Below are 21420 nucleotides of genomic sequence, written 5' to 3' on the forward strand. Positions count from 1 at the left end.
AGAGTAGCATGGGACAAAGATTTGTATGTGTATGTGCATTACTGGGATCACAAATCTTATTGTTCTGCTTCTCCTGGTCTGATGACAACTTGAGACGGGTAATGCTAACATTCCCAACTTCAATCTGCACAGATTGCACAAATTGATGCTACAAACGTCACCTACGACCCTCCCCCTTAAGTGGTTATCATCCAACTAACTTATTCATGAGCAGTTCGATTACAGCAAACTGAAAAGAAAAAATAAAACACACGCACACATTTAGAACCTTGGACCATCTGTCACACTTACTATTGTCCTCAGAGTTTTGGGGACAGGAGCTGCTGCTTCAGCAGAGGCCGAATATATTCACGGTAGCCATCTGGAACAACTGAGTCATTCAAAGGGTCTTTCCAGGCGTCCTCATAGAGTTTTGGATACACATTTCCATCATATCGGCCAAGGATCGAGCCAAGGTAGTGATCAGTGTAGTCAAAAGCATCAACGAGTGCAATTACATTTGGGCGGACCTTAAAAGAAATAAATAGCAAAGTTGGTAACCGGATGGCTGCTACTTTCCAGCATTGGTTTAGACCCAAAAAAAAAAAGCTTGTAATTTCTAGACAAACCTGGGAATTTAAAGATCTGAGCTGATCATTTGCTAGTGCAGCTTGCTCTGGGGTAATGCAACCAGTGGAGAGGAAATCACCATGATGTTTATGAAGAAGGGATAGGGCATAGATGTTGCAGAGGAACCCCAACATTTGTTTAACCCCCTTCCCATCTATTTCTTGTTGCAATTTCTCAAAGAACCTGAAAGATATGGTTCCACATCTAATATGATTAAAAGATGAAGATCAAATAAGAGAAAACAAGCTTGAGCATTCAACTGCATTTTCTTCTATCAGCAAATTTCAGGGCTTTGAAAATTGGCAGAAATGGACTAAAAAAATTAAAATTAAGTCTAGAAATATTGGGGTTTTGTCAGTCCTGCATGAAATTTCTGGTTGAAATATCATGAGGGGAAGACATGCCTGTCAGCCAACTGCACCTCTGGATTATCAGTGAAATTTTTTCTTCCTCCCATTTCATGATGCAACACGCTATAGGATTAGTGTCAGAGTCCCATATCAGATATGTACTAGGAAATCTTGGGCTAATAAGGTTGGTTTGGACTCCAAATATGTGGGACGCCTTTTATAGGACAAACCTATGAAACTAGTGTATCAAAATGGACAATACATCACCATAGTTGAGCCCAAAACCATTGCATTTGGTATCAAAGCCACCTTGGAGATACTATCATGTGGGACCTTGGTTGGTTTGGGCTCCAAATATATGAGGAGCATTTTATAGGGCAAACCCGTGAAGGCTAGTGGGCCAAAGTGGACAATACCTCACTTGAGTTGGGCTCTAAGGATAGTTTCAACGGAGATCATTGTTGAATCTTGTGCAGCATGGGCCGGCTGTTTAACAATATAAACATCCTTCTTTGAGAGCCGTTACCAGCTCTGCCCATCACTTGGGGTTCCTTAGGCTTCCAGCATCTTGGCTGGCAAGTACTGGGAGTGATTGATTCAAATTAGCCCCAAATCTAGTGGTGATTTTGGGACAGTTTAATAATCAAAATGTCTTTTCTTTTTTTTTTTTTTTTTACAGCATAGTAAAAAGGTGACTTGCTCTCTCTCTCTCTCTCTCTCTCTCTCTCTCTCTCTCTCTATCTCTCTGTTTTTTTTTCAAGAAGTGTGGCTATTTCATATAATATTTTTAGCAATAGAATGTAATTCATGTTGAAAGAACCATTTACATCGAGCAAAAGAAGCTGGTATACTAGGCAACTCAGACAGGGTTAACAAATAACAATATGTTAACATCCTCTTTTGTTGGACACCTTTCTTGTCATTGTACAGTACAAGGAATGCTTAAATAAACTAATGCATCAAACTGGTAACGGGTGTTCGTGGCGAGAAGCTTCTAGCATGCAGCAGAATGCTGAATTATCATTAAGTCAATATTTATTAATTAAATTCATTTGTAACAATATAGCAAGAAAAGAGAAGCTTACTTAGAAACGACGATTACTTGGCAATGAGCAACTGCTGCCTCCACTAAATCAGCTGAGAGTTCCAAAAAACCTGGATGGAGAGAGAACTAGATTGACATAAAGCCAAAATCATAGATTCTGAAGGACCAAGGACTTCATTAATGATGAAAGAAATCTAATTTTGTCGAAAAATTTCTTACACCAAATATATTTACACAAACGTGCCTCTTAGAAATTTGACTAAAAAATTGCAGATTAAGAGGGGAAAATTTAATAATATGAGAAAATACCTTCCTCTGGGTTTGCAAATTTGCTCAGATTTTGTGCACAGGCAACTGACATCCTAGCAGCTCTTGCTTCAAATGCTTCAACTATCACACCAGGCTTTAACCAATCATCAGCTGCAAACAATTAAAAGAGGTTAAAGAGTGACTTGTTGGAGTGTCAACAGATTAGAAGATGTTTGAGCATACAATCATGTTAGACATGCTTGCACTCCAAGCCTGAACTTCTGAATTGTAACCACGGTATTCCTCCGCCAAAAGTAAGGGTATATTAATAAATATATGGAGGTGCCGCCCTCTTTTACTAAAAATAAAAATTAAAAAAAAAAAAAAAAACCCTGAACTTCTGAAGGCAGACAAAAGAAACACCCAGTATATATATAGTTGAATCTACAGTCTTTTTGTGCAAGTAATTATCAATCTTCCCAGTTTCTACACATGACAACTAGCACAAAAGGAAAAAAACGAACCTTAGGTGGCAATTCAAAACTGAAAATGAAACGGACAATACCTTTTTGAACATCACAGTGACATTGTATTAAATGCTCCACTCTTCGCATATAAGCTGTTGTTCCTACAAGATTTTTCCCAGACCCCAGCTGAGACACAGTCTTCATAAGAAACCTCGCAACCTATAGCATAAATTTCCAGTAGAGTATCAGCAACATGATGCTTGCAGCGAATAATGTAGCACTTTGACAGACAGCATATCATAGTCAGCTGAGCAGCTGAGCCATGTGAGCATGCAGGACATGCAGTAATCCAAAATATTAGATAATGCATTAGCAATGAGTATCACAACTGGTGTAGACACCTGGGTTTGTCATAGCGTGAACAAATTGCAGCGAAGGTTGATTCATCACATCCATCGTTGCAATAGGAAATACAAAAATAAATAAATAAATTTGGCAGTCATATAAGTGAATTATCTGTAAACAAAATCCGTGACCAATCATATTTTGAGGGATAGATTTCTTTTTGTTTGATAATCCCATTCTAGATGATGGATTTATAGCTTCCAATGATAAGTTAACACAACGAAGCAATTCAATTTACACAAGATGCCCAAACATATGAACACCCTCAAGCACTTTTGTAAGCTAAACTAGAAATACGATTGAAAATTGAAACAAACATAGGGATAAATTGGTTGGGGGTGGGCCGACCAATGTCCAAACCATGAAGTAAAAGTCAACAAGAAGAAGAAGCCTCAAGTCCCACTAGGTGGGATTGGCTCCATGAATCCTTTTGTTTCCAATTCACACGATCAAGGGCACTTTCCTAGGCTAGCTTAAGAGCAACTAAATCCTTCCTCAGTATTTCATTCCACATGTTATTTTAGGTATACCTTTACCTCTTCTAATACCAGTAACAATAACTAGCTCACTCTCCCTTACTAGTGCACTATTTGGCCCACATTTTCAAATGCCCAAACCATCTAAGCAGTCCTTCCTTAATCTTACGTTCTACCAGTGCTATGCCTAACTCATTGTGAATATGTTCATTCCTTAATTTATCCTTTGATGTTATACCAGTAACCTCAGCATTCACATTTCAGCAACTTTTACTTTTGGGATATGTTGTTTCTTCATTGCCCAACATTCTAGTCTAGAAAGCATAGCTGGTCTTATAGCCTTTCTATAAAGCTTTCCATTTAATGAAGGAAAGTTAACAGCTTGAATTTGGCGGAAGTAGGTGAGCTGAAATTTGTAGCGATAAACAAACCCACCTTCAGGTTTAACGTTTAGGTCTAAATGAAATAATCCACGAAGTCTCCCATAAAATTGGAAGCAAAGGTGCAAACCCACATTAGCCAAGTACCATATATGACCAATAAAAATGTTATGAGAATAGCATGGGATCTCCAACAACCTATTGTTACTTTTTACCCTACTCAACTACCTACTCTTCCGAACAGGCTTCAGAGTTAAGCTCATTCTATGATAAAAGCCAGTGCATCATATGAAAATCAACAAAGATCTGCGTCTCCACATGTTCTAATACAATTATATGAAAATATTAGAAGGTACATATGAAAAATTAAAATAATCCATATTTCATTTACCTGTAAAAGCATTACTGTATTGTCTCCTTCATATGTACATGAAGGGACATACACTGCAAATAACTCAGGAAGCCCACTGCTATATAGGTAACCGTGGCCACCACATAGTTTCCGGCATTCTTCAATCCCATCCTGTAACAGGATAGAGCAATCAATTAAAGTGTTCAAAACTAGAGTTAATACCTTAAGTAGGCTTTTGAGGACAGAAAACCACAGAATAAGATAATTCGTACAACCGGTGATTGACAATGCCATTTGGATACTTCATCAAAATAATGAATCAATAAGATCAGCTATCATCATCCAGCAGACTAACATCCACCAGGATGACAAGATGCAATGCCTGGCAATAAGAGCACAGAACGTGCTTTTGTCCAAAACCTTACCAAAAGCCACATTAATCTGCCCGATTGATTTTAAGTTCCAAAGGGTGGGATGGTGTGCTGCTAAAAGTACATAAAAAATAAAGGGCAGAATTATTAGCATTACAAATCATGATCAACGAGGGTGGGTGGGCCTCAGGCCCTCAGTGCATTACTAAGATTGCTGCAATGCAACCTGGGTGTCATGTGTTTGAGCGCAGAAACAGCTTCCTCAGAAATAGCCTCTCCACATGTGGGCTAACTGGTAAGGCTGCATGCATCAGACCACTGTCCTCAACCCAAAACAGACGCAAAGCCTACACACTGGCCTGCTCCTTTACAAGACCCGGTCAGAATGTGAACAGGTTAAAGAGCAGAAATCTATCATAAGGAAACAAATAAATTCATGGATGCACAGGAAAATACAGGTCACAGTCCATGATTGAAGAAAATGGAGTAGCATCATATGTCCATCCATTGGTAAGCTAAAATCTTGAGAAAAATCATTGAGGTATAACCTTTGCTAATATCTTGCTACCAAAAAACATTTGTATGTAAGAATTACAAATTGTAAAGTTGATCATGCTAATAAGTGAGGAGGTTTGTGAGTACTGCCTTTTGAAGCAATAAATCAAAATAGCTCAAGTGCATCAAGTTGCTATTCCCAATTGCTTAGTTAGTTCAATAGGAAGTGAAAAAATCAAGAATCATAAAAGATGCAAAGGACCTTTACATGCATATGTGTGCATGCACCATGCGCTCACCAGCATGCATGCACATGTGCATGCGCACAGACATATTGAAGCTGATAGGAATCAACCTACAAAATAAAATAAAGGAAGTGGTGATAAAGGTCAGTAATGATCACGTACAGCAGTGGCAGCAGTAGTCAAAGACTTCAAACCCGCAGTGCACGCATGAACCTCAGGCAAAATTGAGAAATCATTGGCCTGTAGTCTTTTGGTCACATCGGTGTACAGCCACTTTAACCACTCACCAACAAATCTGAAGGCATAGGCAGAAGCCAGCAAAGGGAAGAGCCTACTTTGCTGAGTTTTGTAATCAATCACCTAGAGACAAAGAATTCACCAGAAGGTGTAAACTGCATCTTCTTTAAAGGCAGCAAAGAGATTTTGTTCAAGCGGAAAAAAAAAAACATTCAATTAAAGAATTGCTCAGTTCAATAATAGCAAGAACAAATTCCAGAAATATTCTAAAGATAAGAAGCCTTGTGTTAAAAAGGGAAAAAGAATAATATTTCTGTTTGCAATCAACAAGAGAACCTAGATACACCATTCAACATGACATGGATTAGATGCTTATGCAGGTAAAAAATCCATAGGAATCATGGTAAATGGCGAGGTCCACATGCCTAAAGGAAGGTGAATTTGGCCGCAGCAACAAAATAAACTTCTGGGGGCTGATAAAAGAGACCAAACCAGTAAATGATTTATCAGCAGGTTTGCTACAGTAACACTAGCTAGCAATAAAGGAGCAATTGATAACTTCTTCTCCAGATTTCAAATCATGCAGCTATGTAAGTCAGCATGACATAAATTAGTTATTTAGTATTAGAAGAAACAGGATATTTTAGTAATTATGTGGTGTAAGCAGGGTTTTTTCTTGTATTTCAAGCTTTATTTAATATAAATATATAAAAGGGCAGGGGAACTGAACTTAACTCCAGGAAACTGCCGCCTCCTCCTTTCTCTTTCTTTCTTCTTCTCTTCTTTTCTTCTTTTCTTCTGCTCGTCTCCATCTCTAACTTTACTACATGGTATCAGACCATTTATCTACTCAAAATCTAATTTTCCATAGTTTTTTTTTTCCTTGACACTATTTTTTTTTATTTTCTTTCTTCAAATCCAATTTTCTGGTTGGTTTGAGAGTCGTTGAAGGTCACTTTTCATCTTGGTTTCGCCATGCAGCAACCCTGGCAGGATGCTGTATGTGTTCATGGTGATTTGCTGATGTGAAGTTATGCTCTGTTTCTGGTATCTGCCGTTGCTGTGTAAAATTCTGCTTCTGGTATCTGCTATTGCTGTGTTGCTGTTCGCTGGTTGGTTGTAGCATGGTGATGCTGTGTGTTCATGATTGATTACTGCAATGTGGTATCAGTTTCTGGTGTTGATTTTTTTAAAATTTTTTACCAGCACTCAGTTCTAGTTGCTGCCAGCCATCATACCTGTAGCTGCTGTCCTACCAGGTTGTTTGACAAGTGTCTGCCGTGCTTGTTATGGGCTGCCCAAGCCCACATGGTAAAAACATTCCTTGTAAGATGTTGTAACTTATGTTCTGTAGTTAGAGCACCCCTCTTGAAGTTCTGAAGTTCTGCTCTGTGCTTGTGTGTGCTGCTTGATTTTGCATTGTTGTTGTGTTGTTCATTCCAGTACGGTGTGTACTTATTGTAGCATATTGAGGGTGGTTTTTTCGATGGCCTCTTCAGAGAGAGCTTCAACTGATACTGTTAATGTACAGATCACAACCATCAAATCGGCTGGATCCTCCAACTACCAGCTATGACCTCAGGCAGTACGCGCATACATTAACGCAGAAGGAAAGTCCAAATATTTGTTTCAGTCTCCTTCTTCTCCAGACAGCGAAAGGAAAGTTCAAATATTTGTTGCATTCATCTTCGTCTCCAGACTCTTAAAGAATATGAAGATTGGATGAAAGAGAATGACATAGAGCTTGTCTAGTTGTTGAATAGCATGGAGCCAGGAATTGCTACAAACGTGATGTTTCATAGAACAATGAAGGCCGTATGCGATGATCTCCGTGAAAGCTTCTCACAAGATAAAAATCAAACTCATGCATTTGACCTATATGAGAAGGTTTTCAAATATGACCAAGAAGGTAACCTATTAGTGAGTGTTATAGCACTCTTAAGTGTATGTGGGTTATTAACCAATTAGTTCCAACATTGAGATGATTAAGAGGCAACAGGCAGAGTTCTTGGCAGTGAAGTTTTTCACTAGGTTGAGTCCAGAGCTTCACCCATCCTCGATCAAATTCATGCCAGTGAATTCATTCCATCTATGAATGAAGCATATGCTAGAATCCAAAGGATCACTAAAGATGGCTCTCAATTCTTCTTCTCACACTTCTTCACGTGATAATTGTCATGGTTAGCAGCACGCTTAACCGTGGTCAAGGAAGTGTTAAGAGGACGAGGACAAGGTTTGGATGGAGGTTGTGGAAAAAGTAGTGTATCAACAATGAATCCGTCATGGCAATTCTCACATTTCCACACATTGTGGTAAGGACAATCATACTATTGATGGATGTCGGGATCTCAATGGGAAATATACTTGGGCCAATAAGTCTCTTGCCGAGGGTTATTCCATGGTTGACACTTCTAGTGCACCTAGCCACTCCACTAGGGAATTGAGTACATCATCTACCGTGTCTCGAGAAGAGTATAACAATATTCTCTGCATGGTTCAACAACTTTAAACCCAGTCTACAGCAAGTGATACTGGCCCATTCAGGTACAATCAGGCTTCTTGCCTCTTCATCCCCCTCATCATGGGTTATTGAGTTTGGTGCCTCCTCCCATATTATAGGTAGTTCTAATTTATTTCAGTCCATAAAACCACACTGGGATGCTGTTTGTAGGATTCTAAGGTATCTCAAAAGCAAGGTGCTAAATTTCGATTTTCACTAAAATTTTGAAGCTCCAAAAGTATAGAAATTTTGATTTTGATGTCAATTAATTTCAATTTGAAAAAACGATGGAAATAAGTAGTAAAGCATGAAATTCTTTTATAAACTTTAGAAATGGTTAAAAGACATAATAATGTAAGTTTTGGGACTAATATATTACAAATTAAATACATCTATGTCATGTATGAGGTGCAAATGAAATTCATAAATAAATTAAATGTATTTATTATACAAATAAAGATAATTTAGACATTCGTGGTTAAATAAAATGCTGAAGAAAGTTTAATTTTTCATGTAATTTGAAAAGCCCTCGTAATAATCTTTTGTTCCAATTAAAAAAAAAGGATAACTTAAGAGAGAAATTTCACTTTGCATCTAAATCTCACATTTGAATTCTAAGGAAATTTTATTCCATAGTTAAATATTCAACAAGTGTCGCTAAAATTTTGAGATTTCAATAAATTTCGGATGATTCATTGAAATTTTGACGGAAGTTATGCAAGACGGAAATCAGCTGCCATTTCAATTTCTAGGGTGAAGGAAAGCAGAAATTTCGACAGAAGATTGGATAATTTCATGGAAATTTAAGACCATGTTCTGAAGCTCTCCTAGTGGAGGTTTGATATATAAATGTAATAGAAACTATGAGATCATGGGATACTCTAATGCATATTGGGCTGACTCAATTGATGACCTAAGGTCTACTACTGGATACCGTACATTTGTGGGAGATAATCTTGTTACCTGGTGTAACAAGAAACAAACTACTATAGCTAGATCTACTTTTGAAGCAGAATACCAAGCTATGGCTCATACTATGAGTGAGCTTATGTGGTTGAAGTCTCTTATATCAGAGACGGATTCTTGGTTAAGAAGCCCATAGATATGTTTTGTGATAATCAAGCTGCCATTTATATTGCTAACAACCCAGTGTTTCATGAGAGAATAAAAATCATTGAAGTCAACTGTTATTTTGTGAGGGATGCTTTACTAAAGGCTGTAAGGACTCCATTTATTGTGATGTTTTCCAAAGGCTTTATTTAAGCCTGCATTGTCTAGTGGTTGTAACAAGCTGGGGTTAGGTGATATTTATACAACTCCAGCTTGAAGGGAAAGGGGTGTTAGAAGAAATAGGCTATTCTAGTAATTAAACGGTGTAAGTAGGGATAATTTTGTCTTTCCAGATTTTTTTATTATTAATATATAAAAGGACAGACCTAGAGCTGAATGTAACTTTAGGAAACTGCCGCCGCCTCCTCTCTCTTTCTTTCTTCTTCTTTTCTTCTCTTCTTTTCTTTTGCTTGCCTCCATTTTTTAATACTATGTGATCTGGTTCTTTAGCCCACAAAGGTACTTTTTTGACAGCCCTTAGTTCCACTTCTCATTTTACAACTTGGATTATTGACTTTGGTGCATCTGACCATATGACTGATGCTTATCATTTATTTTCAACATACTCACCTTGTGCCGGTAATTTAAAAGTCAAAATTGCATATGGGACTCTATCCCCTATCGCTGGCAAAGGGAGTATTCGTATTTCTGAATATATTACTCTTGAATCTGTCCTCCACGTTCCTAACTTATCATGCAATTTGCTGTCTATTAGTCAGTTAACCAAACAGTCTAATTGCTCAGCTAACTTCCTATCCTCTCATTGTGTCTTTCAGGACCTATCATCGAGGAAGACAATTGGCAGTGCTAAGGAATGTGACGGGCTCTACTACTTCGACAAAGCTAATGTGAATGGATCATGTCTTCCTACTGTTTGTAATTCTGCATCTAGTCCTAGGGAAAGTGAACTTTTGTTATGGCACAAAAGGATGGGACATCATAGTTTTCAGTATTTGCAGCACTTATTTCCTTCACTATGTTCGAATAAAACTGCCTTGGATTTTCAATGTGAAGTGTGTGAACTTGCCAAACACCATCGTACTACTTTTCCTAGATCTCAATATAAACCATCCATGCCATTTAGTCTAATTCACAGTGATCTATGGGGTCCTTCTCATACTCCTAATAGGACCCATACAAAATGGTTTATTACTTTTATTGATGATCACACTCGTCTGTGTTGGGTGTATTTATTGACTGATAAAATTGAGGCTCGATCAGTCTTCATGAATTTTCACTCTATGATACAAACCTAGTTTCACACAAAAATCCAAATCATTTGGAATGACAATGGTACTGAGTATTTCAATCACTCCTCGGGCACGTATCTTCAAGAGAATGGTATTATCCATCAAAGCTCTTGCGTTGACACCCCTCAACAAAATGGGGTTGCTCAACGGAAAAATTGACATATCCTTCAAGTTGCTCGTGCCCTGTTGTTCACCTTTCACATGCCAACAAAATTTTGGTGTGACTCAATTTTGACAACCACACACCTCATTAACCGAATGCCTAGTAGAATCCTATCCTTTGCAACTCTACTCCAAAAACTCCAACAGACTTTTCCCAATTCTAGGCTCGGCTCACATCTTCCGCTTTGTGTCTTTGGGTCCACTATATTTGTCCACATTCACGCATCCAAGCGGAACAAATTGGATCCCAGAGCACTTATATGTGTCTTTCTTGGTTACTCTCCCACACTGAAGAGTTACAAATGCTATGACCTAATCTCCCAGAAACTTTATGTTAGCCTGGATGTCACCTTCTTCAAACATACCCCCTACTATTCGCTTCAGGGGGAGTCCTTGAGTAAAGCTCGACCCTTAAACTAAGACTACTTCGATATTGCTGTTTTCGAGGCCACTCCACACCCTATATCCGCTTCTTCACCCAGTACAGAAGGAAACTTGAACTCAAGGGGAGCTGTGGACATACAAACAAATAGGGGGACACGCGTCTACTCAAGGAGGCCAAAATCGAAGTCCAATGAGACACTCACTTCCGAAGCACCAAAAGAGTCAAAGCCGGTGATAGTTCCAACTCCTCATGAGTCTGACTCCAATCCTGACCAGGTAAAAGATGACTTACCCATTGCTCTTAGAAAACAACCTCGTTCATGTTCACTCCCCCTTGGGTCTTGGGCCCAACCATGTACTCTCCACCCTATCTCAAAATTTGTATCTTGCAATGCTCTTTCTGCCAAGTGTCGTGCTTTTACTTCTAACTTTAACAAAATCCAGATTCCTAAAAGCATTCAAGAAGCCTTGGAGATTCCAGAGTGGAAAGAGGCAGTGATGGAAGAGATAAGGGCAATAGAAAAGAATGGAACTTGGGAGGTGATGACTTTGCCAAGGGGGAAGAAACCAGTGGGTTGTAAGTGGGTGTTCACAGTAAAGTACAAGGCTGATGGCACAGTAGAATGATACAAAGCCCGCCTTGTTGCAAAGGGGTTCACTCAAACATACGGTATTGACTACACCGAGACATTTGCACCAATAGCAAAGCTGAACACTATACAGGTTCTCGTTCCTGGCAACAAACCTGGATTGGCCACTCCATTAGTTTGACATCAAGAATGTTTTTCTCAATGGTGAGCTAGAAGAAGAAGTGTTCATGACGCTACCACCAAGATTTTGCAAAGAGGGAGAAGAAACCAATGTGTAGATTGAAGAAATCCCTGTATAGACTCAAGCAATCCCCGAGGGCATGGTTTGATAGATTTTCAAAAGTAATAAAGAATCAAGGATACCGACAAGGGCGGTCAGATCACACTATGTTCTTAAAACAATCCAATGAGGGAAGAAGGACCATCCTAATTGTGTATGTCGATGACATCATTCTCACTGGAGATGACACAAGAGAGGTGGAGAGATTGAAGAAGGTCTTAGCCACAAAGTTTGAGGTAAAAGACTTGGGTCAAATGTGATATTTCCTAGGAATGGAGGTTGCCAGATCAAGAAAGGGAATTAGTGTCTCCCAGAGAAAGCATGTACTTGACTTTTTGACCGAGACTGGCTTGCTTGATAGTAAACCAAGTGATACTCCTATCGAGGCAGGAAAAAAAACGGAAGACATAGGAAAACCTGTGGATAGAGAGAGATATCAGAGACTAGTAGGTAGATTGATCTACCTCTCTCACACTAGACCTGACGATGCTTTCGCTGTAAGTGTGGTCAGTTAGCACATGCACTCACAAAAGGAGAATCACCTAGAAGCAGTATATAAAATTCTTAGATATCTAAAAGGCTCTCCAGGGCGAGGACTATTCTTCAAGAAAGGTGACAGTAAGATGGTAGAGATCTACACAAATGCAAATTGAGCAAGATCAGCAGAAGATAGAAGGTCTACTACCGGCTACTGTACCTATGTTTGGGGAAATCTAGTAACATGGAGGAGTAAGAAGCTGAGTGTGGTAGCCAGAAGCAGTGCCGAGGCTGAATTCAGAGCTGTTGCACAAGGGATGTGTGAAGGGCTATGGTTACAAAAACTTTTGGAAGAACTACACATCACAGTAGAGCTCCCCATCAAACTCTATTATGACAACAAAACTGCCAATCCCGCCATTAGTATTTCTCATAATCCTGTTCAGCACGACAAGACTAAACATATAGAAGTGGACAGACATTTTATAAAGGATAAAATTGAGAAGGGGACAATTTGCATGACCTATATCCCTACAAGAGAAGAATTAGCAGACATTTTCACTACGGGACTACAGAGATCTAGCTTTGAAGAGTTTATTCGCAAGTTGGACATGATCAATATCTATGATCCAACTTGAGAGGGGGGGGGGGGGGTGTGGAAATCCCGAATGATTTGGAAGGGATTAGGAGGAGATTATGGTAGAAGATTAAGGCTCTAATTAAATCCGATATTTAGGCTGATTGTATGGATTGACTTTTATATTTCCATATTTGATTCTCTGTGTATATGTAAAATAGGGACCTGAGTATGTAAAGTAAATACAATTGAATATGCAATTAATTTATTCTCTTTTTCTACAGTTTTTTTCCTGGGTTTCGGTGGAGGCCTGATGACCATGGGCTTTATGGGGCTGTCTAGGCTTCCAATCCACAAGCTTGCTGTGTAAGGTCCAAAAAGTGTCTTTAGTATGGCCCACTTTTTTGAAATGCTCACAATAGAGCCTTTTGAACAATTTTGGGCCGGAACCAGTATGAGGCCCATGGGTTATGAGAGCTGATGCTTCAGGCCTAGACTGGTTTTGCTCCTTCAACATCACGTTCCTCCTACTTTCCTCTCGCCAAACCTCTCAAAAGACTTCTCGGATGGAGGGCAATAGCCGGCAACCTAGAATCTTGCTCCTCACATCGGCAAGCTCACAGTTCAGCCCCACCAGAAACTCAAATACTCTATCGTTCTCCATCTTCTTCTTGAAACATACACTGTCACCGGTGCATTCCCATTCCTCTTCGCAACTAAGATCGAGTTCTTGCCAAAGTCCGAGCATCTCGATGTAGTGTCCCGTGACTTCCCAATCTCCTTGCTTCGTCTATTAGAGCATTCCAACATCAGCTTATCTCATGCAAATGCAGGAACTCGTGGCATCCTCAAATTTGCTGATAGGCAGCCACATCCTATATCAGATGGACACACCTCATATGATAATTGTTCAGGAAATTTACTAAATAGTCCCATTCATAGTTGAGGTGTCTTTGTACCATTATGTACTTTTACAGGTTGTTAAGCTAGTTGTATAGCCGTTAGAATATTCTTTGGTTAGTTAAGATTTGTCTTTTTTGCTTCATTCCTGTATAAAGCAACAGCATCATGTACAAAATACAATCAATGCAATAGCATTCTCTGCAATTCTTCTCTTTCGTGCTTCTTCCCCTGTTATTCTTACATCGTCCGCCATAGCCGCATCTTCAACTCGAAAATCAGGGAAGCATTTTCAGCATCGGAGTATTTCTCACGCACCGCAACCCACATGTCCTTTGCCGTCGGGAGAAATAGGTACATTTTGCCAATGGCTGACTTCATAGAGTTTATTAAGCATGACGTTATCAAGGAGTTCGCAGACCGCCATTTCTGGGATGCCACTGCATCGGTAGGAGGTGGTCGCCGAGTCTTGCCGGTAAGAAAGTCAAGCTTTCCTTTACAGTCGATAACGAGCTTGATTGACCGTGCCCGTTCTCTATAATTCTTACCATTGAATTTTTCAACAGTAAGATGGAGTGGGGAATTCTCGAATACGCCGGCCAAGCCTATGGAGGAGGTCATCTCCGACTCTTCTTCCTAGGTTTCCGATTGGCTGGACTCATGGCTGTCTCCTTTTTGGGCAGCCATGGATTGCTTAGGGTTTCAGAGTAACCCTAGCTCTGATACCATGTAGAAAAAGAGAATAAATTAATTGTATATTCAATTGTGTATTCTTTACATACTCGTGTCCCTATTTAACATGTACACAGAGAATAAAATATGGAAATACGAAAGTCAACCCATACAGTCAGCCTAAATATCATATCTAATTAGAGCCTTAATCTTCTACCACAATCTCCTCCAAATCCCTTCCAAATCATTCGGGATTTCCACATCAATTTTTATAAATCTGATCTTACACATGAAAATAAAATGGCTGAATCATATTGTTCATATATTGCTATGGCTTGATTGGGCCAGACAATGTCTTGATCTGCTTGATTCATAAAGCAAGTGCATATCAATCCAAGCTCAAGCTTCTTTAAAATTTGTCAAACCAACTTTCAACATATACCTTAAAGTTTGAATCAATCTATGCCAAGCTCAAGAATTGTCTCAAAGTAGTAAAACCAAGCTCAAACAACTAACTACTCATCTCTGCTTGGCTCACTTACAGCACTAATTCTATTTCCCCACAAATAAAATTTTATTTTACCTGGTCCACGTCAATGGAAGGTCCATATTCTGGCAACGTAAAATTTAATGTCAACTTAAGTGGGCACGAGAACCATTCTCAACCTAAAGGATAAAGACTCTTTTACTTTTCCAGCCTGGAATGATAATAAATTCAAGCAGGATTGTCACACCAACATGCTTTTTCCAAAAATCAATTTTATTTTACCTGGTCCACGTCAATGGAAGGTCCATATTCTGGCCACGTAAAATTTAATATCAACTTAAGTAGGCACGAGAACCATTCTCAACCTAAAGGTTAAAGACTCTTTTACTTTTCCAACCTGGAATGATAATAAATTCAAGCAGGATTGTCACACCAACATGCTTTTTCCAAAATCCAATTCAAAATCCTAAATATCTGGAAAATGAAATAGATTTTCTAAAAATACCTTGCTCTCTAGTCCACCATTCTGCGAACCAAATTGTCTACGAACAGCACTATACCTCGTAGCAATACAAACTGCCCGCGATAAAGCTATAGAAGCATCAGCTACAATTGTTTGTCGCACATATACCATAGTCCCATAAAGTAGCTGCCGTGGAACATCAGATTCCAAGTATTTTCCTTCCCTTGTGACCTGTGAAACCCTGCAGATTTAAAAGGTGGGTAGACTTTTAACTTCAGATTAATCATCCTACATATTGAAATAATAGCAAAATACAAATAGATGGAAAGTTCACATAGTATGAGAAAGAGTTCGTCTTAGGATCATATGAATGTTACAATCCTTTTACATCGATCTCATCAAGATACTTCAGGGAAACTGAAAATGCGGCACAATTTGTGCTGTCTTTCTTGCTCCATTTCTAGGATCCTTCTTCTCTTTACTTTTCTTTCACTAGACATCTAAATCCTCCATCTTCCTTTCCCACAGTCATGACACGATGCAGAGATGGTCTAGGTTGAGTGATTTAAGCTTGCAGTGTGCTCTTCCAAAATTAAATGTTGGAGAGGGAGAATAGTAATATAAAGACCACGTGATTGAACAAGGCATGACGATTGTGCAGTTTTATGTTTACATTAAATACAGAAACATCACTAAGAATGCGGCACAAATAGACACACTAGCTATCTCTGAACAGGATGTTACAATTTTAGCTTTTGACTAATGCTAAAACATTTGCTCCGCTACATGTCCAAATGTTCAACACCTGACAAACAAGCCCAATTGGAGTCCAATGTTCCTAAGCTATGCTAAAATAGGAAGTTCTCTTGATGTATTTTACCCTAACTACAGGTATTGCTCAAATCATTTCAATTCAAGTCAAACAAAAAAAACTTTTATTACTGATATCTCACTCTCATTCAAGTCAAAGGCAGTAGATTTAGGCTTTAACGACTAAACATAATGGCAAATTCTAATTGAAAACATACACATATTGAAGCAAAATTTAGTTAGCTAACCAAAGGAAACAAATAAAAGAAGGTAGCTTAAGGTGGAAACTGGAAAAAAAAATAAATAAATAAAAAAGAAAAAAGAAAAAAAAGAACAAACCTCATCAACATTTGGCTCCTTGGGATGCGCACATGATCAAATCTTACGAGCCCATTGTCCACAGTGTTGTATGCACCATTTCCAAATTTCATTCCAATATCACCGACAGTTATGCCCGGAAGAGGTGAGTGATCCTCTAAACTCCGAAGTTGGACAATGAAACCTAAAAATGCAAACATTACTCATTTCATATGATATAAAACATTTTCAAAACTAGAAAACTAGAGTTTAGAAAAAGGATTTAGCGTCTACCATGAACCCCATGATCCCGACCATTCGTTATAAGGCGTGCGTAGACAACAGCATGTGTGGAAACTTTACCCAGTCCACCAGGCCACCACTGTTTATATCAGCAAGTAAGAATAGGAATTAAAAAATATTCTATGGAAGAACTTCAGTCCACAAAGAATTAAAAAGCATATAATAAAAATTAAATTAATCGAGGCTGATTCATGCAGCAGAAACATCCATAAAGGAACAAACGACTCAGTGTATCTGATAGGTACCTTATATTATATAATATTTTTTGCAAAATTGGGAAAGATTCTTATTAACCAAATTACTCACTTTGCTTGATGTCAATGTGGGACTATGAATGATAAACTCATCTGTTCCACGATCAAATGTTGCAGTGGTTTCAAGCCCTTGAACATTAGAACCATGACCAAGTTCAGTTTGTGCATAGCAACCAATTATTTGCATCTTATATGCCAATGGTAACCATTTCTGTTGCTGCTCCTCAGTGCCCTGCCCTTTTATAGCAGGTACAAACATACCCTAAAGCAGTAAGAGCGAACAAATGTGACAATTAAGCAGTGAGGAAAAAAAATGAGTAGCTACAAATTCAGCCTTTCCAAAAATTCTTTGACAAAATTGGGTGTAGTAGTTTTACAGTATACCCAATGTAGGTCCGTGAAGGCAGGCTCATCCACAAAAGACCTTAACCTCGAGGCCTCTTCCTCTGTAAGAATAAGATGTGCCCACAAATTAAATTCAGCAATGAAAGAGAAAAGTAAGAGATAATCATTGTAGAACTGAAGTCAATACTCAAAAGTCAAAACCATCATGGCACTTAAAACCGTAAAGCAGCTAAAAGCAGCATTAGATTCTATGATGAACGGATGAAGACATACCAGAAAGACGAAGCTCAATGACTTTTTTCCAGGCATAAGTTGTCTTTTGCAGTGTCTTTTTAAATAACTCCTTCCTACCTAGTATGGCTCTGTCATCCTTCCGAAAGACCTAAATGTTTTATCACCGAACAACAAAACAAATAGTAGACACACCCAAAGGAATTCATAATAATAAGTACCGAATTCACAAAACAGGATTAAAAAAATTTACCAAAACAAAGGCAATCAATAATCTAATCTCGCTTCCACCAAGATTATTACACACTCTTGTTAAATTTCCTAAAATCTACAACTAATTATCCCGAAACACCTTACCCAATAGTTGCTCCAAAAAAAAAAAAAAAAAGCTTCACATACCCAAGTTTTCCACTAATGTCAAATCTTAAATTTAGCCAAAATACACAGAATCCCCCATAAACCAAAAGAAAGAAGAATTCGACAGATTCAACACTAAAATGCGCCGAACCCACATGCAGAATCGCCCCAAAAAGGCAGTTGACCAAACAAAAAGAATCGCCTCAAAAGTTCAAAAAAGAGAAAAAAAAAAAAAACACGAACAGAGAGGGGCTTAGACAGAAAAAAGTCACCGGATCACTAGCGACGAGACGAGAGATCCGATGAGAGACATTGAAAGCGGGGCGAGAACCTGCCCAGACGACCTTCATAGCGTCAACATCGAACTGGGCCGTCTTCCTTTCGTCGGCAAGGTAATCCACCTCCCCCATTCTCGAGAGATCTCAGCTCTTCAAGCCCAGAAATTGAAAATACGAGAGCACCCAGAGAAGCACAAATACTCCTTGGAGTCCAACTCCCCTGCGCGAGCTAGAACCGTGCGAGTGCAAAATGAGAGTACCAACCAACTACAAACTATAAATGAGAGAGCACATCTTCTGGTCTTGAATGAGTTCGTGATGAGTGATGACAGCCACACCGTAAAAACGAGAAATGACTTGTGCCCATGTTTTTGTTTTTGCTTTGATAAATATTTCCGAAAGCGTTTTCTTTGACGCCTCTGGTTTTCGGCATGGGGAGATTCTCACACGTGCTCAATTTGGTTGCGTCTCCTCCTTTTCCTCTTGCACAACTTTTTCTGACTCCCGGGTTATGTCTCAGTTTTCGGCGTGGGAAATTCTAGCACGTGCAATTTTGTTATTACATTTCTTACCTTTTTTTATATTTATTTTTTAAGATCCTATAATTAAAATGCTCATGACCTGAAACGGTTTAAGTCAATTCGTGTTCAGTTTCGACTTGTTCATCAAGGAGTCGTAAGATTGAATTTGAAAATTGTTCGTCTATATATTGAACGAGTTTAAACAAACTCTTATTGAGTCGAACTTTTGAAATGCTTGTGAGCGATTTGATTTGGATCTTAATTATAAGTCCATAAGATAAACTTAAAAATTTCTTAGATAGACCCCAAGTTACTATTTTTTACTTAAAAAGAATAAAATGGTAGGCTAAATAATTTGCTCTCTTATCTTAACTACGTCAATTTATAAATTCAAAAAATCAATAAATAATAATATTTTTTATGGAAAAAAAATTAAAATTTATTATTGGTTTAAATAAATAAATAAATACTTTTAAAAATGTTAAAATTGACTGTGACAACACTACCCCATGTGCTTGTATTGTTGTCTATGTCAAGGTTAATTTTTTTTCTGAAAGAATGATTGTATTTGATTTGGGCTGGACAAAGATGGCATGGCCCAGCCCACAGAAACCCAATCTATCTGTGGAACATTGCCCTTCACAGTATATTCTGAAAAGTGAAAGGGCAAATCTGTCTTCCTATAACCCTAAAAAATTGACTTTGCCTTTAGTGTTTTGCCAATTTGGGCCATGGATCACAGCCTATTAAAGAGTTGATTTTTATTTATTTATTTTAAATGAATAGATAAGACAAGACAGATCATTTTATGTTACTCATACGGATTGAAATAAAAAGAAATAATATCAAAATAGAGAATTATTTAGCGAGAAAGTCACTTAACATAATTGTGAATGATCAAATTAAAAGAAGAACAAGAAAAAGAACACGCAAAAATAATTAATGTTAGTGATCCCAAATATTGTCGTTATTTATATTAAACAAATAACAATCTTAGACAAAACGTGTGCAATCGCGAGAATCTTTCAAACGAAAATAATCTTATTAGATTGACATCTCATTTATAGGAAAGAGATTTTTTTATTAAAAAAAAAATTATTTCATAAAAATATTTTTAAGCTATGAACCGAACACCTCCTGCAGTAGACTAGATGTTATATTCAGTCTAATTTACAAATAAATAAATAAAAATATATACACACTTGTATGTATATATATATATATATATATATATATATACATATTATATACTTAAAATGTGTGTGGGTATAGTTTAGGTCCTGTATAATTTTTTATTTAAATTACAAAAAATAACAAGTCACTAAAAGAAGAGGGCCCATTTTCTCAATTCTTTAATACATTATTTTAATTAGCATGTTATAATTAGTGGGCCTATGAAATTCTTGGCTTTTTAGTTGAAATATTCATTGCATTTTTGGCTAGTAGTTGAAATATTAATTGCTCCATAAAGGCTTTCTAATTTAAAAAAATATTTTTACTTTTAAAAAAATTAATTTATAAAAATAAGGTTGCGCACGTGAAGAGGATCCCCATTCTTATAATATTACTTTCCATGTCAATAAATAAAGAAATGATGAAAGGTACAAATCTTACTTTATTTTTTATATTTAAAAAAAAATCAATCTTTTCTTAAATTTCAAAAATCAAATAGATCACCTGACATTTGATTATTTTTTTCAGACACTAATTTTTTTCCCGATTAATGATAAATCAACATAGAAGAAGATACAAAAATTTTAAAAGAGATTTTTGTATTATCTGCTCATGTCTGAACATCAAGTTTTGTATAAAATTAATTTCCTTTACTCATGAATTAATTACTTTTTTCAAATTTATTTTGCTCGCACCGAATATAACATCAATTGATTTATCTTGTGTTACATCTGAGGTGGGTTTGAGAATAGGAATAAGATAATTCTGAGTTAGCTTGGCTTTAAAAACTAACTTGCATTTAATTTTTTCTTTGAGACTTTAATGACATAGAAATCATTTTAAATAAAAAATAAAAATAATATTTCCGTTCAATTTTTTTTAAAAAAAAAAAAATTACTTGTCGTGCATTTCTTCTTTACATCGTGTATAAATTTATTCTAGAAGGCCGAGTAGAATATTATTTTAGAGGTCTCGATGATATGTTACTACTAAATGTTTTGCCAATTACAATCATTAGCGCTTTTCTATTTTCCTTATTTATTAAGTTGCCTTTTATATCAAACAAAATTCTTCTAATTTCTAATCCTTCCAAACTGGCAAACATGATTATATGAGATATAATCCAAACCCAATTGAGTAATCCTTTCAACATTAGTTAATTAACTCTATTCACATGACACTAATGGTAGATCCTTTGACAAATTACAAAAGAGAAAAAACAACTAAAGACAAAATGATATATCACTTCCAAATTAAAGGCAAAGAATAGGATATGCATTAAGAGAAATATTTCTATGATCCTCAAAGATCCAAAATT

The 21420-nt window shown here is 37.4% G+C and overlaps 1 protein-coding gene across 2 annotated transcripts; it reads right to left on the reverse strand.

The window, feature by feature from the left end:
• Positions 1–11: 11 nt before the first annotated feature.
• LOC131163762 (peroxisomal acyl-coenzyme A oxidase 1-like) lies at positions 12–18893 on the reverse strand. 2 transcript variants are annotated; one of them, XM_058120499.1, is made up of 14 exons: positions 18403–18893; positions 17816–17924; positions 17582–17643; positions 17250–17459; positions 16935–17022; positions 16683–16845; positions 15576–15774; positions 5607–5804; positions 4373–4504; positions 2819–2939; positions 2314–2424; positions 2045–2114; positions 609–792; positions 12–509 (listed from the first exon to the last, which is right to left on the reverse strand). In XM_058120499.1, exons 1-14 carry the CDS (start codon positions 18538–18540, stop codon positions 300–302), a joined length of 1995 nt encoding a protein of 664 aa, XP_057976482.1. In that variant the 5' UTR covers positions 18541–18893; the 3' UTR covers positions 12–299. The 2 variants fall into 2 exon arrangements, with proteins under 2 accessions (XP_057976482.1, XP_057976481.1); XM_058120498.1 differs by having other exon boundaries at positions 12–792; positions 18403–18777.
• Positions 18894–21420: the final 2527 nt, after the last annotated feature.

Source organism: Malania oleifera, chromosome 9 (assembly GCF_029873635.1).
Source record: "Malania oleifera isolate guangnan ecotype guangnan chromosome 9, ASM2987363v1, whole genome shotgun sequence".
NCBI classification, from domain to species: Eukaryota; Viridiplantae; Streptophyta; class Magnoliopsida; order Santalales; family Ximeniaceae; genus Malania; species Malania oleifera.

Coding starts and splice junctions, on each gene's coding strand:
- LOC131163762 (XM_058120498.1), bottom strand. CDS start 18,540: ATGGGGGAGGTGGATTACCTTGCCGACGAAAGGAAGACGGCCCAGTTC. Junction 17,925..18,402: donor GTCTCGTCGCTAGTGATCCG/GTGACTTTTTTC, acceptor TAAAACATTTAG/GTCTTTCGGAAGGATGACAG. Junction 793..2,044: donor CAAGTAATCGTCGTTTCTAA/GTAAGCTTCTCT, acceptor CATATCTTTCAG/GTTCTTTGAGAAATTGCAAC.